The 13,072-nt window shown below is 45.3% G+C and overlaps 1 protein-coding gene across 13 annotated transcripts in view; it reads right to left on the bottom strand.

Annotated features, from left to right (window-relative positions):
* Nucleotides 1-13,072, bottom strand: part of CAMTA2 (calmodulin binding transcription activator 2) — a 1,813,542-nt gene that overhangs the window by 1,091,120 nt on the left and 709,350 nt on the right. For all 13 annotated transcript variants that reach the window (XM_069643632.1, XM_069643658.1, XM_069643676.1 and 10 more), the window contains one exon: nt 2,293-2,433. In XM_069643632.1, the coding sequence (XP_069499733.1) occupies nt 2,293-2,433 (141 nt within the window). The remainder of the gene's footprint in view (nt 1-2,292; nt 2,434-13,072) is intronic.

Raw genomic sequence — 13,072 nt, 5'->3', positions numbered from 1 at the left:
GCAATTCAAAAACAGAAAAGCGAGACACGATCCTAATGTCGCAACTGGTACCTGGACATCAAATTCAATGCTGAGCTGGCATTCCTATAATTAGCCTTTATTTTCTGTATCCGTTTCCCATTAAGTCAACCATTATTTAAGGGTTTATACCCAATCCTCTAGGTTTGTCAGATTTGTACATCCTGTAGGATAGTCCATCCTCTCTAAGCGAGCCTTCTTCTGTATACTAAACCTCGCTCTTCGGTCTCCTGCCTCATATGTGGAACAGCATGGACTAGAGCCAGTTGTGAATAAAGAGAGACACCCTGAAACATCAGGTAGTTGTCTGATTTAGCAAGAGAGGGAAACTGCTGACTATTATCCTTCCTAAATCCATCTTGTTGTCTCTTCCCCAATACAGCTCTAGAGTTGTGCTACCTTTTTAACCTTCAGGGGCACATCACATACGTTGCTCCTGTCTGGGGAATAGTGGTATTCTCTCATGCTCACCCTGAGGTTAATATGCAGGGGGGAATACTCACTTTTCTAGAGAGTGTGACGTATCTCCTTTATTCCTAAAAGACAGTCTCAGTCTGTAGAGTCTCTTTTCTGACAGGTCCTTAAAAACGGTTCGATACACATTCCAGCTGAACTCCCAAAAGAAGAAAAGATGAAGACTTCTGCGATGGAGACCTCAGGATACTACTGGGCTGCAAAGAAGATGGATTTTAATGGATGTAACCACAGTCAGGCGTTAACAGGCAACCTTCCAGGGACGAACACAAGAGTAGGTCCTGCACGGCTTCCATTGATACAAGATGGCTGAAATGTAGGCGCATGCATCTTGTTGTGCATATTGAAGATTCTCACATTTTCAAGGATACACTCAGAATGCCAACTGCTGCAGAAATGTAGCCCAGGAGAAAGCTGGCCAGTCCACTGGTTGGTCCAGGATCACTTCTCAAGGCCCAGAAGGTGCAGATAGTGTTGTAGGGGTCAAGACCAGTGATCAAACTGAGTTGGAACCGTCAGGAGCGGTGTCCCACTACTTTCATCTTTTCCTATTTACCATTCCTCTACCTTTTACTACCTTATTCACCATTCTATACAGATGATGTGTCTATTCATGTCCCTGTGCAAATGTAAATGTGTGATAGGAGCCATAGTTACTAGTCGCTTAGACTATTGCAATGCTCCCACCGCAATACCTTGTCACATGTTGCACTAGACTTCTACCTACCCTCTCCCCTGCCGTGACTACAGTTCCACTACTTTTCTCGTTACACTTCTACCACAGATCAAGACTGGTTTTTCTCACTGTGTCTTCAGATCAGGCAGAGGAGCAGGACTTAACCGGGACTTCACTGGATTTTTTGCTGGTCAGCTGTAGGTGTTCGTCAACGGAGTGCTCTTCATCGTAGAGTATTTGACTCAAATGATAATGTGTCGAAGGGCTGCAGGAGTGCTTCTCTTAGCCAAGATTTGAGCTCAAAGCACATACAAGGATCTGCACCATTCAAACTAGCAGTGGCTATCCAATAATGGATAGTCACTTGTAACAACATCTGCCACGCAAACATTCATGCACCTGGATGATTACTGAGATCAGACAATCCAGGCTCCTACACAAACCGCCTCTTTGCCTGCGAAAGCAGCAGCTTTCTTTGGGAAAGGCCATTCCATACATGGCATTTCCTGAGAAGGCAGGAAGAAGGCCAAAGAACAATATGGCCAAAGGACAAGTGAAAATCTTGTGGCAGTGCCATCTTAGGGTGCTAGTACCTTTGTTAACTCTATGCAGTAAACGCAAGGGCACGAGTAAAATATAACAAAAAGGGCCATTACATAAAAGATTATTGAGATACAAAGTATCCTAACAACACTTAAATTTAGGGTGATGTGTGCAATTCTAACAATACAAGAAACTCATGAAGAGAGACATGGGCTGATCCGTTTCCCTATAAGAATGAGCAAAAGGACAAGGGAATTAAAGCAGAAGGCTTTACTTGCCTCCACAAAGTCAGGTCAGAATTCTAAACATAGCAAAAAGAAAGGGTGTTCCATTGAGGTCTATGGGTGAAAAGCAGCAAACAGAAAATGTTTACTAATACCACACATCCCTAAGTTAGATTCAGAGCTATGGCCATTGGGCCCTTTTCTGATCCGACAAAATAAAAAACCCTTAAACTACAACAGAGTGTTAGAGTATTTGTAAGGCCACCTGTGGCACTAACCAAATTCCTCTCTGTGACCAAATGCATTTCTGACAGTCATAAGAAGTAAGCAGCATGTGGTGCCATTCAAGATACTGACCGAGGCCACTGTTGCAGAGGCAGGCATGGGTCCGGGGAGGAGGCTTGGCTTGGTGGCTGTCCAGAATCTGCTGCACTAACTGTTCAATGGAGAACTCTGTGGTCCCATTTCCGTTGCTACACGTCCACTTAATTCCATGGACTGAGAAGAAAAGCCGATAAAAAAAACATGATTAGGTGACTTCTAAGGATGATTGTCTTCATCAAATCTATGAATGCACAAAAAGGGGATAAACGAGTGTTAGGCAAAGTACCCTCATGGAACACAAGCAACTATGACTACAGATATAGGCAACCCAACCTTTGGTATAAGCTTGTACTACACAGTTTTGCTAGCGTGTTGAGCAGCCAGGCTTATCTCAAAAGGGGAAATGTGAGCAGTAGTGGATTTACTCAAAGATTCACAGTTACAGGTATTCAAATAAACTCTTACACTCAAGGTTTCTTGCATAAACAAATATTAATTTATCAGTCAATTATAAAGCCTTCTTTAGACGGGAGCAATATACTAGTAACACACAAATATACTTCAATACTAAACACACTGAGTTTCTGAATCAGACAAGACCCTTTTGGGATGCCCACAGACACAACCTACACCCAGAGGTGACTTCAGTAACAAGGGTGCTGGTGACATTAATATCTTACTGTTGGCATTCAGAACACACTTAACAAGTGGGTAAAAGGCAAAGGATACAGAACACAAGAGATCATCAATTTCTTAAGCAGGGCAAATACTTTCAGATCGCAATAGAAGAGTCAATAGGCAAAAGTCTTTGTATAGGATGCAGCACTTCAGCCAAGTAAATGGTCTTTGCACAAGTTCTTATGAGTCTTTGATAAAAAGAAAAATCAAATATAGGGCCACAAGCTGATTAGACTTGCGAGTTGTGGAAGTTACAAGCACTTCTAAAGTAAGAGGTAAATTCTCTTATTTCACAGTACCTTGGTAAAGAAGAAAAGATGCAGCCGATGACTTCTATTCCTGTGCAGCTCTGCAGATCTCACCGTTTCTGGGCCTCAGCTGTGGGGACAAGAGGGAGGACGTCAGGGGAACTCCTGCACTGTCAAAGACTGCCAACCGGCAACTTCACTTTCAGTGGCTGTTTAGCGTTTCAGCTCCTTGCGGTACAGCGAATAGCAATAAGTGCGGTCTCTGGAATCAAGGTGCACTGTCCCTACTTCTGGGGTCCCGCACTCTGCTGAGGGGGCTCAGGCTTGGTCAGTACTGCTTCGTGGGAGTCCGGAGGATCTTCCAAAAGCTTTAGGCCAGATTAAAAGTAACGCACACAATCTGGTGTCCCTCTCCCTGGCTATACGGTTCTTGCAGCAACTCTGAGGAAATCCAACCAGCTCCGAGATGGGTGTCCAGGTGGCTTACTTTGGAGTTGATTGGTCCCACCAACTCAAAGGGAGAAGTCGTCCTTCCAGGGGCTTCTTGGAGATGCAAACTTGGCGATTCGGACCTGCAGCAGGGCTTCACCGGGCAAACCAACAGTCCAGGAGTTGCAGAAGCAGTCCTCTTCAAGCTCTTGTTCAGTTCCTTCATCCAGTGGTCGACTCTGCCTTCCAACCCAAAAGACTTGCCTTTTATTCAGTTCTCGCTCATTCATTCCAGCCCAGCTGTCATTCACCCAGCAGGGTGGCTGTCCTTGCCGGACAGTCAGCCGGCCAATGACCACAGAGTGCATTCAGATCTCCTAGGAGACTAAGCACAGGGAGTTTCAGGTACCTCCTGTCTACCCCAGACACTCTGGAGCCAGAGGCGGGTTTCGCTCCTGAAGCCTGCCAAAGGCGAATGAACAAGAGACCAAACCTGGGTTGGCGCGCAGAGAAACTCTCTAGAAGGACCTTCCCACAAAGACTTGGCGAAAAAAGACTGGGCACCATTTTAGCAAAGATGGCTGTATGCCATTTTTGGAAAAGATGGCTCCAGCGGTTACTTTACCAGAGTCGCGAACGGTCGCGGTAAATGTAAACCAAGGTAATTCAAAACGAAACCACTGCCACCAGCCAGTCAATTGAGGAAAGGCTAACATATAATATGCTACATAAGAAGTTAGACAAAGGGGATACTAAGTAACCCCTCCAGCACTCTATTGGAAGATAGTGTGTGCTGGGTCTAGAAAGTTACAATGCTAAGTAAAGTCAGTTTCACTTTACTGCTCTGGGAAACAGTAGTTGATCCCAGAGAAGGTATTTAAAACTTGGGAAATCTAGAAGACTTCCCTGTGGCACTGCACTAAAGGTGATGTGTGCCAATTGTAAAAGATGATGCCTGTGGAGGTGGTTAGACTCCATAACCAAAAAGAAACAGAGGTAAAATTCACATTTAAATACATGAGAGAGTGGGGAAAAGGGTCACACTCTCTAAGGTAAAAAAATCAAGTCCTCCAAATCCACCCAATTTGCTGGGAGTCTCTAAGGTGGATGGAATTAATACATGTTTGAGAATTCTCCCTAACAAAGAGTAGAAAAAGCAAGGAAAAAATACATATTAGGGATGGATGGGAAGTGTTCGAGTGTTCACACTGAAGTCATAGCTAACCGTTCTCTCAAGTTTCCTATTAGATGCACAGCTCATGGCCACCTCTGCAAACAGTACTTTCAAACGCATTTCAGAAAATTCTGCTATACATTTTCTAAGCAATCTAAGAACCATAACCAAAAACACACACTGCCTGGTTTCAGTCAGAAATACATCTTTGGGTATCCTTCAGCCAACATTGCTTGTTCCCTAGACTTTCCTTGAGGGTTCAATGTCAGATTTATTTTTATTCCTCCCTAAAACCTGGACAGGGACAAAATGGCTACCAACTCATTATTAAGTCTCATGACCTGGCTGTTTTCTTTTTGACCATTCCAATTGTGTTTACCACTGCAGGAACAGACAGTTTGGCTGCGCTGCCTATGTGAGCTCTGGCCAGATGTCACAAAAGCGCTTTTGTGTGAATGCAATCCAGTTCCAGCTCAATCAACATCCCTGTGTGTATGATGTGAAATCCCTGTCTCACATTATGCTAGCCAGTTTCTAAAATGGCCACCAGTTATTACTAAAGTGGCACCTAAAAATTGTAAAAACAAGGTACAATGCGACCACCCTGTCTGGGCTTCCTATGGGAAAACGAAGAAAAAAGGAGAAAGGTAGAACAAGGAGTTTACATGCACTACTGCCAATAAGGGGGGTAGTAGTGCACGGCTATACAACAGTCAATGTTAAGCTAAAATTCATATTTTGGGTATTCTAGGGGCACTTTTTACAGACCCTCGACTTTTTGTCCTAGTCTTTCTTCTGGTTCCTTGGTGGACTGAGAAACTTCTCTTGAACTCCCTATTTCATTACATCCCTTTATACATTGTATAAGGCATATGATATTGGAGAAACGACCCAGAGGAATGAGAGGATTCCATGGGATGAGTCACAGTATTGCACTTCCTTTGGGGAGAAGGTTTCCTCAATGCCAAAGTGTGTAAGGGCCTGTTGTAAGAACCATCTTTTTGTTTCACAAGAGCCACATATAAATAAAAGGGAAAATAGTCCCACAAGCCTAGGCGGCGGAATGAATACAAATCCTTCCTTGATTATAGAGACTGGTAAAGTTAAAAATCTCCCTTATACCCAAAGGTACAGTAAGGGAAAATCTGTGAAATGTAATGTCTTAACTAACTGCCTTTCCCTGTTCAATCGAATTCGATGACTAATCCTTGTGATGTTCCTTTAAAGAATATTAGAAAGAATGTATTTGGGTTTAAAAGTAAAAATCAAACCCAAAAACCTAATTTTGTCATTAGGAACTTCAAATCCCATAATCCCCAAGTACTAGGACAAGGAAGAGGGCTGAAGAGCAGTCATGCAGGAGTGAGCAGGTAATTCATGTAAATGACCCACACCTGAGAGAGACAGAGAGGTTTAAAAGGACTCCCCAGGTGCAGATCATGAGGTTGCAGAAGCAGAAAGAGAAGTCAAAGCAGTGTGGCTCAAACTGGCAGTCTATGCAGAAGCTGGAGGAGAGAGAAGACGCTGGGACCTCTGCGTGGCAGAGATCAGCTGCCTGTCCTGAGAGGGTCTGAAGCTCTCGATTCCTTAAGGGCAGAGATCGCGCAGCAGAAAGCTTTCAAGAGGGAAGCTTGTCCCCTGGTAATATAATCTGCAGAGGCTCCGCAGCGGGAAGCAGAGGTGAGGGAAGTTTTCCGTTCCTTCCTGGGCAGCCATCTCAGGTGGCTGGTGCCCCGAGAGCCTCAAGACTGTTTCTGGTGGCTGGCGTGCATCAGAAGGCTGTGGAAGGTGGCATGGACGATGGCAGACTAAAAGATGAAGTTTACAGAGGAGCCACAGAATGAAAGCTGCAGGCGGCGAGAGAATAGAAGCGCACGTCTTACCTGATGAGTTCACAGCTTGACATTGACCCCGGAGCGCTCCTTTCCCGCTCGCGTTTGCAAAGTAGGCATCCATGGAGTGAGGAACACTCGCGTATGAATGAAAGTTGCCCAGAGAGCAATTCTGAATTTTGAAACTTTGGAAAACCCCCAGAAGCAAATCTTGCATGCAAGTGAAAGCAGTTCTAAGAGTAATCCAATTTATTTTGAATACCAAACTCATGAAAACCAGTGAAAAACAGTATATAACAAAACCAAATTACTGTAATTTTACAAATGTGAGTCAGTGGAAAACCCAGCAACCTGAGGGGGTGTGAATGTTAAATAATAGCGGCAAGCATGGGCTCAGTCAAGAGAATCTAAGAGGCAGACGAATACAATCCAGCAAATAGTGCCAACAATGAAAAGGGGCTAATGAAAAGTATATAAAGCGTAAAATCCGTTGCCCATACTTTACCCCATATATGGTGAAAGCTGATATAAACTCACATTGTCAATGCCAAGAAAGGAACAGAGTAAAACCCTCTCCTTGTCAGTATTTGGTCACTGTTGCAGTGGGGAAATAAGAGTGGCAAAAAGGCTGCCCTTCTGGATAAGAATATTCAGAAGGAGAAGAATTATTTGTATGAAAGTATTGAAAAGCATCAATGTGAATCTTGTTTCAACAGTATTGAAACTGTAAACTGGTAACCCATGTGAAGTTGTGAACCTTTTGTTTGTTGACTTTTACAAATAATAGTGCTCTTTGTGGTTAAACGCTGTTCGGGCAGGCGAGTATACTCATATGGCAAAACTTTGGAGTAGGCCTGGTATGAGAGTGAACCAGGTGGAAGTTATAAAGTCCTATAAATTGGCCCTAAATCAACTTATGTTGCTAAGGTGCTAAAGAAGAATTGTGTAAAACTGTCGCTTTTGAAGAAGCTGCATTTCTTTTGAACATATCAGTTGTGGCAAATCATCCTGACCAAGCCATTTATTGATGCTATTTGATGAATGAGAAACTGTCATTTGAATGAAGGATGGATTGTGCAATTGTTCAAGGAGGAGGAAGAGTCCTCTATTTCTTTGTTGTATGCCAGGAGTGTTGGAACTTTCAGTTGGAGAGTTGAAATTGCAAAGAACTGTGTTGTAAAGAACTGTTGTGGAACTTTTGTGGCGAAGCAGGATTTCCTCATTTTCTTTTCTTGAACTGTTAAACAGAAGTCAACTTACCTCTGGGGAAGGGGAATTCACCAAGGTTATAAAGAGAGATTGTGATTATGTTTATGTTTATTAATTTTATATAGCGCTTTACACCAAAGCGCTTTACAATAAAACAACAAGATACAATAATGGAGAAGCAAATTAACAAACATGAGACAAACAAGCGTAACAATATGTAGAACAATGTCCTTGGATATTGGAGATGAGGGAAAGTGAGAAGAAAGGGAGAGAAGGGAAGGGGATAAAGTTCAGTTATGTGATATAAAGTCGAGTGGCTGTGAGAGGAAGGGAAGGGAAGGTATGGGGATGGGGAGAAGGGAGGTGAAAAGGTAGGAGGTCAAGGGGGGAGTGGAGAAGAAGGGCTTTCAGGGAGGTGCGGAAGGAGGTGCAAGTGGGGTTGGAGTGGATAGAGAGGAGTAAGGAGTTCCAATGTAGGGGGGCCAGAAGCTCAAAGGAGCGGAAGCGAGAAGCAGCACAAGGAGACGGGGGTACAGTAAGTAGAAAGAGGTCAGCGGAGCGGAGAGAGCGAGAGGGAGTATAGAAGTAGAAGAGAGATTGGGGGGAGCAAGGTCATGTAGAGATTTGAAGACCAAGCAGAGAAATTGATATTTATATTTAAGTTGGGAGTGGAAGGGAAGCCATCTGAGTTGAGAAAGTGAGGAGGAAATAAGAGTCACAAGGGCCGAGGAGGCAGAGAGTACGAATACAGAAGTGGTAGATGGACTTGAGGGGGGTCAGATGAGAGGCAGGGAGTCCAAAGAGGAGAGAGGAAGAGTAGAAGAGTCGGGAGAAGATGAGTGAAGAGATGAAGAGTTTAGAAGCGTGGAAAGTGAGGGAGGACCTGATCTTGCAGATGTTGTAGAGGTGGTGACGACAGGAACGAGAGGTGAGGGAGGTAAGAGAAATGTGAAGGGAGAAGGAAAGTGAGGCGTCTCGGTGGATGCCAAGGTTGCGGGCAGAGGTGGAGATAGGGAGATAGGAAGGGGGAAAGTGGATAGAGGGAGGAGGGGTAGGGGAAAGAGTGTTAAAAGGAAAGAAGAGGACTTCCGTTTTGTCTGTGTTGAGGGAGAGAAAATGGGATGACATCCAGTTTTTTATAGCTGTAAGGCAGGAAGATAGGGAATGATGACGGTCAGAGGAGAAGGAGAGAAAGAGTTGGGTGTCATCAGCATAGAAGTGGTGGGAAATGCTGAACGAAGAGATGACGGGAGCGAGCAGGGAGGTATAAAGAGAGAAAAGAAAAGGGCCTAGTATCGAGCCTTGGGGGACTCCGAAGTCCAATGGGATGCTGGATGAGGTGCGGCCACCCCAGGTGACAGTGTAGGAGCGATTTGATAGGTAAGAAGAAAGCCAGGCGAGGACAGAGCCTTTGAAGCCTTTGATTACATTACAAACTTAATCATTGTTGTTTTGAACTGCCATATATTTCCTTGTTTATTTGTTATATGTATACGTGCGAGGGACAGATGCCATTTGTTAGAGTGTTTCCTTTAGTTTATTTTAGGCAGGGAAATCCTCATCAGGGTAGGGATAGTGAGGTGTTCATTAGACCTTTGAATATAATATAATGGCATTTGTTGAAAGATCTTCACAAAGTTGTCCATCTCACATTTCTGACCCCTCACAACCTTAACTGGTCTAGGCGTGTATAGAACCCTCTCTTTCTTTCTGGTTCACGTAACTTGAAGGCTACAGGTCTGCTGACCTGCTGAAGGAGTTTTTTAGATGATTACTGTCCTTTTAGAAGTCCAGTCCGGATTTCTTGGAAACTCCAGGGGATGTCCATAGGCCATGTACGAAAGTCCACACCTGCGGATTCCAGCACAGAAGGCTGCATTCCGCAGGTGTAGCCTTTTGTCACCGGCCCTCTCCTGGCCCCTGTGGGGTGGGGGGGCAACAGCTAGACAGCCCCCACTCACCCCATTCACAACCGCTCGCTCACTTACCTGCTTCTGGCTCTGGCCTCAGGTTTCCTGCTCTGTGTGCGCTCTGCGTTATTAATCCAGCAGAACCTCTAAGGCAAGAGACTTTGCAGAAAAGAGACTTGGCCCCTGAAAGTCATGGTATCATTGAATGGAATTGTGAACCTTGTGCAGGTGAGGTCCAGGAGTGTGCTGTGCTCAGTTCTGCCTTTAGCGCGTGCTTAAAACGTGGGGAAGGGAGACTCAGCCATACCATCCTGACTTTTCATTTTGTGAACACTTCTTTCTTTTCTGGTGAACATTCTCCCACACTGTTTTGTGACTTAGTGGTAAGGACTGGCAATAGTTTTATTTTAGTATAGGCCCTTTTTATTTGACAAGATGCTACTAGGACTGCCTTATTATTATTTGATGGTTATAGCTTGCTCCCATCTTAGCTTTACATTTAGATTAGGTGTTTTTCTCACCCATTCATACAGTTTAACAAACACCATTGAACTGTCATCACTTGTATCTGTCTTTACTGTTGCCACCATGGTTTCCTTAAACCTAACAGGTGAAAAGGGATGATAAAAACACATGCTGAAGAATGGCCAAGTGCCATAGAGACCGGGCTTCCAGGGAGAGAGCTGAGGCGCTCATGTGCCCTGTTTCCTGATGGTGGTGTTGTCCGTGAAGACCCGTACCACCTTTCCCTGGAGCTAAGCCTGGAAAGACTTGAGGGCCCAGAGCACTGTCCGTAGTTCCAGGACGTTTATGTGCAACACCTTTTCTTTCGGAAGTGAGAGGCTTCTGGCCTGAGAATGTCCTATGTGGGCTCTCCAACCTTCTAGAGAGGCGTCGGTTGTGACTGTAGCCTGGTACGGAGGGATCTGAAAGGGAGCTCCCCGAGTGAGGTGTGGATGAACTGATGAACATTGCATGGTTTGATTGAATGCCCGATTGAGGGGCACTCTCATCTGTCCATGTGCCTTTCACTTGCTGCCACATAGCATCCAGAAATTCTTGAAGGGTTTGTTAGGGAGAATTCTCTCTTTAGGCTGCATTTCCTAACCTAGTGAGTCCCCCAGCAGCTTTGCTGGATTTCTGGAGTTTGTTTTTTCTCCTGCCAAGAGGGAGACTCTTTCTCCCACTCTTGGACATGATTTATGGTGTTCCTTTGACTGTTCATGTGTTTTATGGGCTATGGGATCCTTTACTCCATAGGGTCTCATGTGTTGTTACTATGTGTGTTACACAGCACCCTCCGTGCCGTAACACAGGGGTGTCATAGTGACACCCCACCATAGACTCCATACCCTGGGAGTGACTACTGTCTCCCAGGGCATGTAAAGTCACCATTGGTTTTACTAGTCCCAAATTATTAACAGAAACCAGTACAAACCATCATATTGTGGACGTACTGGTCGGGGCAATTCTATTGCCCCGGGGTCTGTTAGTCGAGGGGGCACGTCTCCGACCCCCCCTGATCGAGTTTTGGCTGGTGGCAGTGGATACTACTTTTTATATTCGACCGCGAATATTTCCCTATGGGGTTTTCCCATTGTTCGAGGCTACCAACTTTAATTATTTAATTCTCATAGCCTCGAACATACCGCCGGTTTATTTATTTAATATTAATTCGCCGGTTGGTATTTTTTGCCAGGACTCGATTCTAAAATGGCATTTGTGTTCTCTTCTGTGACTCCAACCCAAGTCGAGCCCTTTGTTCCATTTTTTGGAAGGCTTCTCCACAGAAGCTTCCAAAAGTGGTGCCACTCTGTCTGGGTACCACAGGGGGTGTGGGAGGGGGTTTAGGCACCCTGGACTGAGTTATCTTGGTAACTCAAGTCGCACTCTTGTGTGATTGGCCCAAGTGGTGAGCCGGCCGGCTCACCACTTAGCAGGGGAGTTGCTAGGTCTGGAAAAGACCCGGGGCTAAGCTGATGTCGGAACTTCTTGGGACTGGGGGCTAGCTAGTCTTTTGGCTGTAGCTCCTGAGATTCTATCCGGGGCTACAACCAAAAGATCAAGGGCTATAGCGCCCCTGGCAACGCCCCTGCCACTTAGCATGTTTGATTGACAGCTAGGCTGAGTGAATGGGGGTATGCTGCATAAAAGCAGGGCTTTTGGGACTGGAACTTCAGAAGTCGCCACAGGACCTGAGAATCCGATCAGGGAGAAGCTGAGCCGACCTACCACGATGACACCACCGGTGGAGCCCTGCGGAACCGACTCACCACTTCCTGCCAACAGAGAAGATCTCCCGGCTGGAGAGGCTTCTTCCCCTGACTGGTGGGCACAACCAGTTTACCTCCTTCTCTTCGCACCCCAGACCGGTTTGTGGTCGAACTGCCCGTGCCAAGCACCCCGGCGGCCGGATAGCCACTCACCACTGAACCGCGAATCAACGGACCGCTCCTTGTACCTGAGAAACTCTGCGGCTGGTTTCTTCCCTGGCAGTGCAACGCAATCCTGTCTTCCTCCCCGACGAGATCCTCTCTTCCCCCGGACGAAGCACTGACTTGCATCCGCTGCCAGGAACAACTGCCCCCGCTGGAGTGTTCTCACCACTTTAAGGTACCGTGTCCGCAAGGCCTCCCTTTCTAAAGATTGCTACAAGGTAATAATAATCCCTTAACCTTCTGGACTGGGCTGGCCGCCTTGACATCTAACTGGTCCCTTTCTTTTGGTCCAACTCTTTCTGAACCTTTTCAAGACTTTTGTGCACTTCAACCGTGTGACCTTGGACACATTTCGTTCTGATCCTCTTAAAGTGGATCCAGCCTTCTGAACTCTAACTTCACGGTTTTACTTTGCCTTCCTCTCTTGTTGTGTTCTTGTGAAAGTGTTGGGATCTGTTTCAAATTATTTTCTGCTTTTCTCTCCCTTTTAAAATGAATTATTAGAGTGGCATCTGCGTTAAGCGCTCACCGCTGTCTGAAAATAAGTGGGGCTTTACTTAAGACTTGTCTAATATTCTTTTAAGGGAGTGTATATCTTTTAGTGACCGTGTTTTTGAATTGCTTACTATTAGTGCCTGTGTGTTTTTCTAGATGTGGTTTTAAATAAATAATTATATCTCTTTTACACCAAGCCCTGGTCAGTGTTTACTTGTTCTATTGTGTTCTCTTGACCTATTGTGAATACCCTGTATACTGCCTAACTCTTCTTGAGGGAAGTCTGACTGCTCAGCCACAGCTACCAAGTGAATCTGTGTGGTACAGACTGCTACCAAGTGGGTTTACTGCCAAAAGCCTGTAGTCCTAAATCTTTTGCAGTGGTCCCAGAGGGAACTGC

The sequence above is a fragment of the Ambystoma mexicanum genome, chromosome 1p, assembly GCF_040938575.1.
Source record: "Ambystoma mexicanum isolate Mex_15411 chromosome 1p, UKY_AmexF1_1, whole genome shotgun sequence".
In the NCBI taxonomy this organism is placed as follows: domain Eukaryota; kingdom Metazoa; phylum Chordata; class Amphibia; order Caudata; family Ambystomatidae; genus Ambystoma; species Ambystoma mexicanum.
The sequence above is the reverse complement of the archived record's forward strand: the minus strand, read 5'-3'. Positions and strand labels throughout refer to the sequence as shown.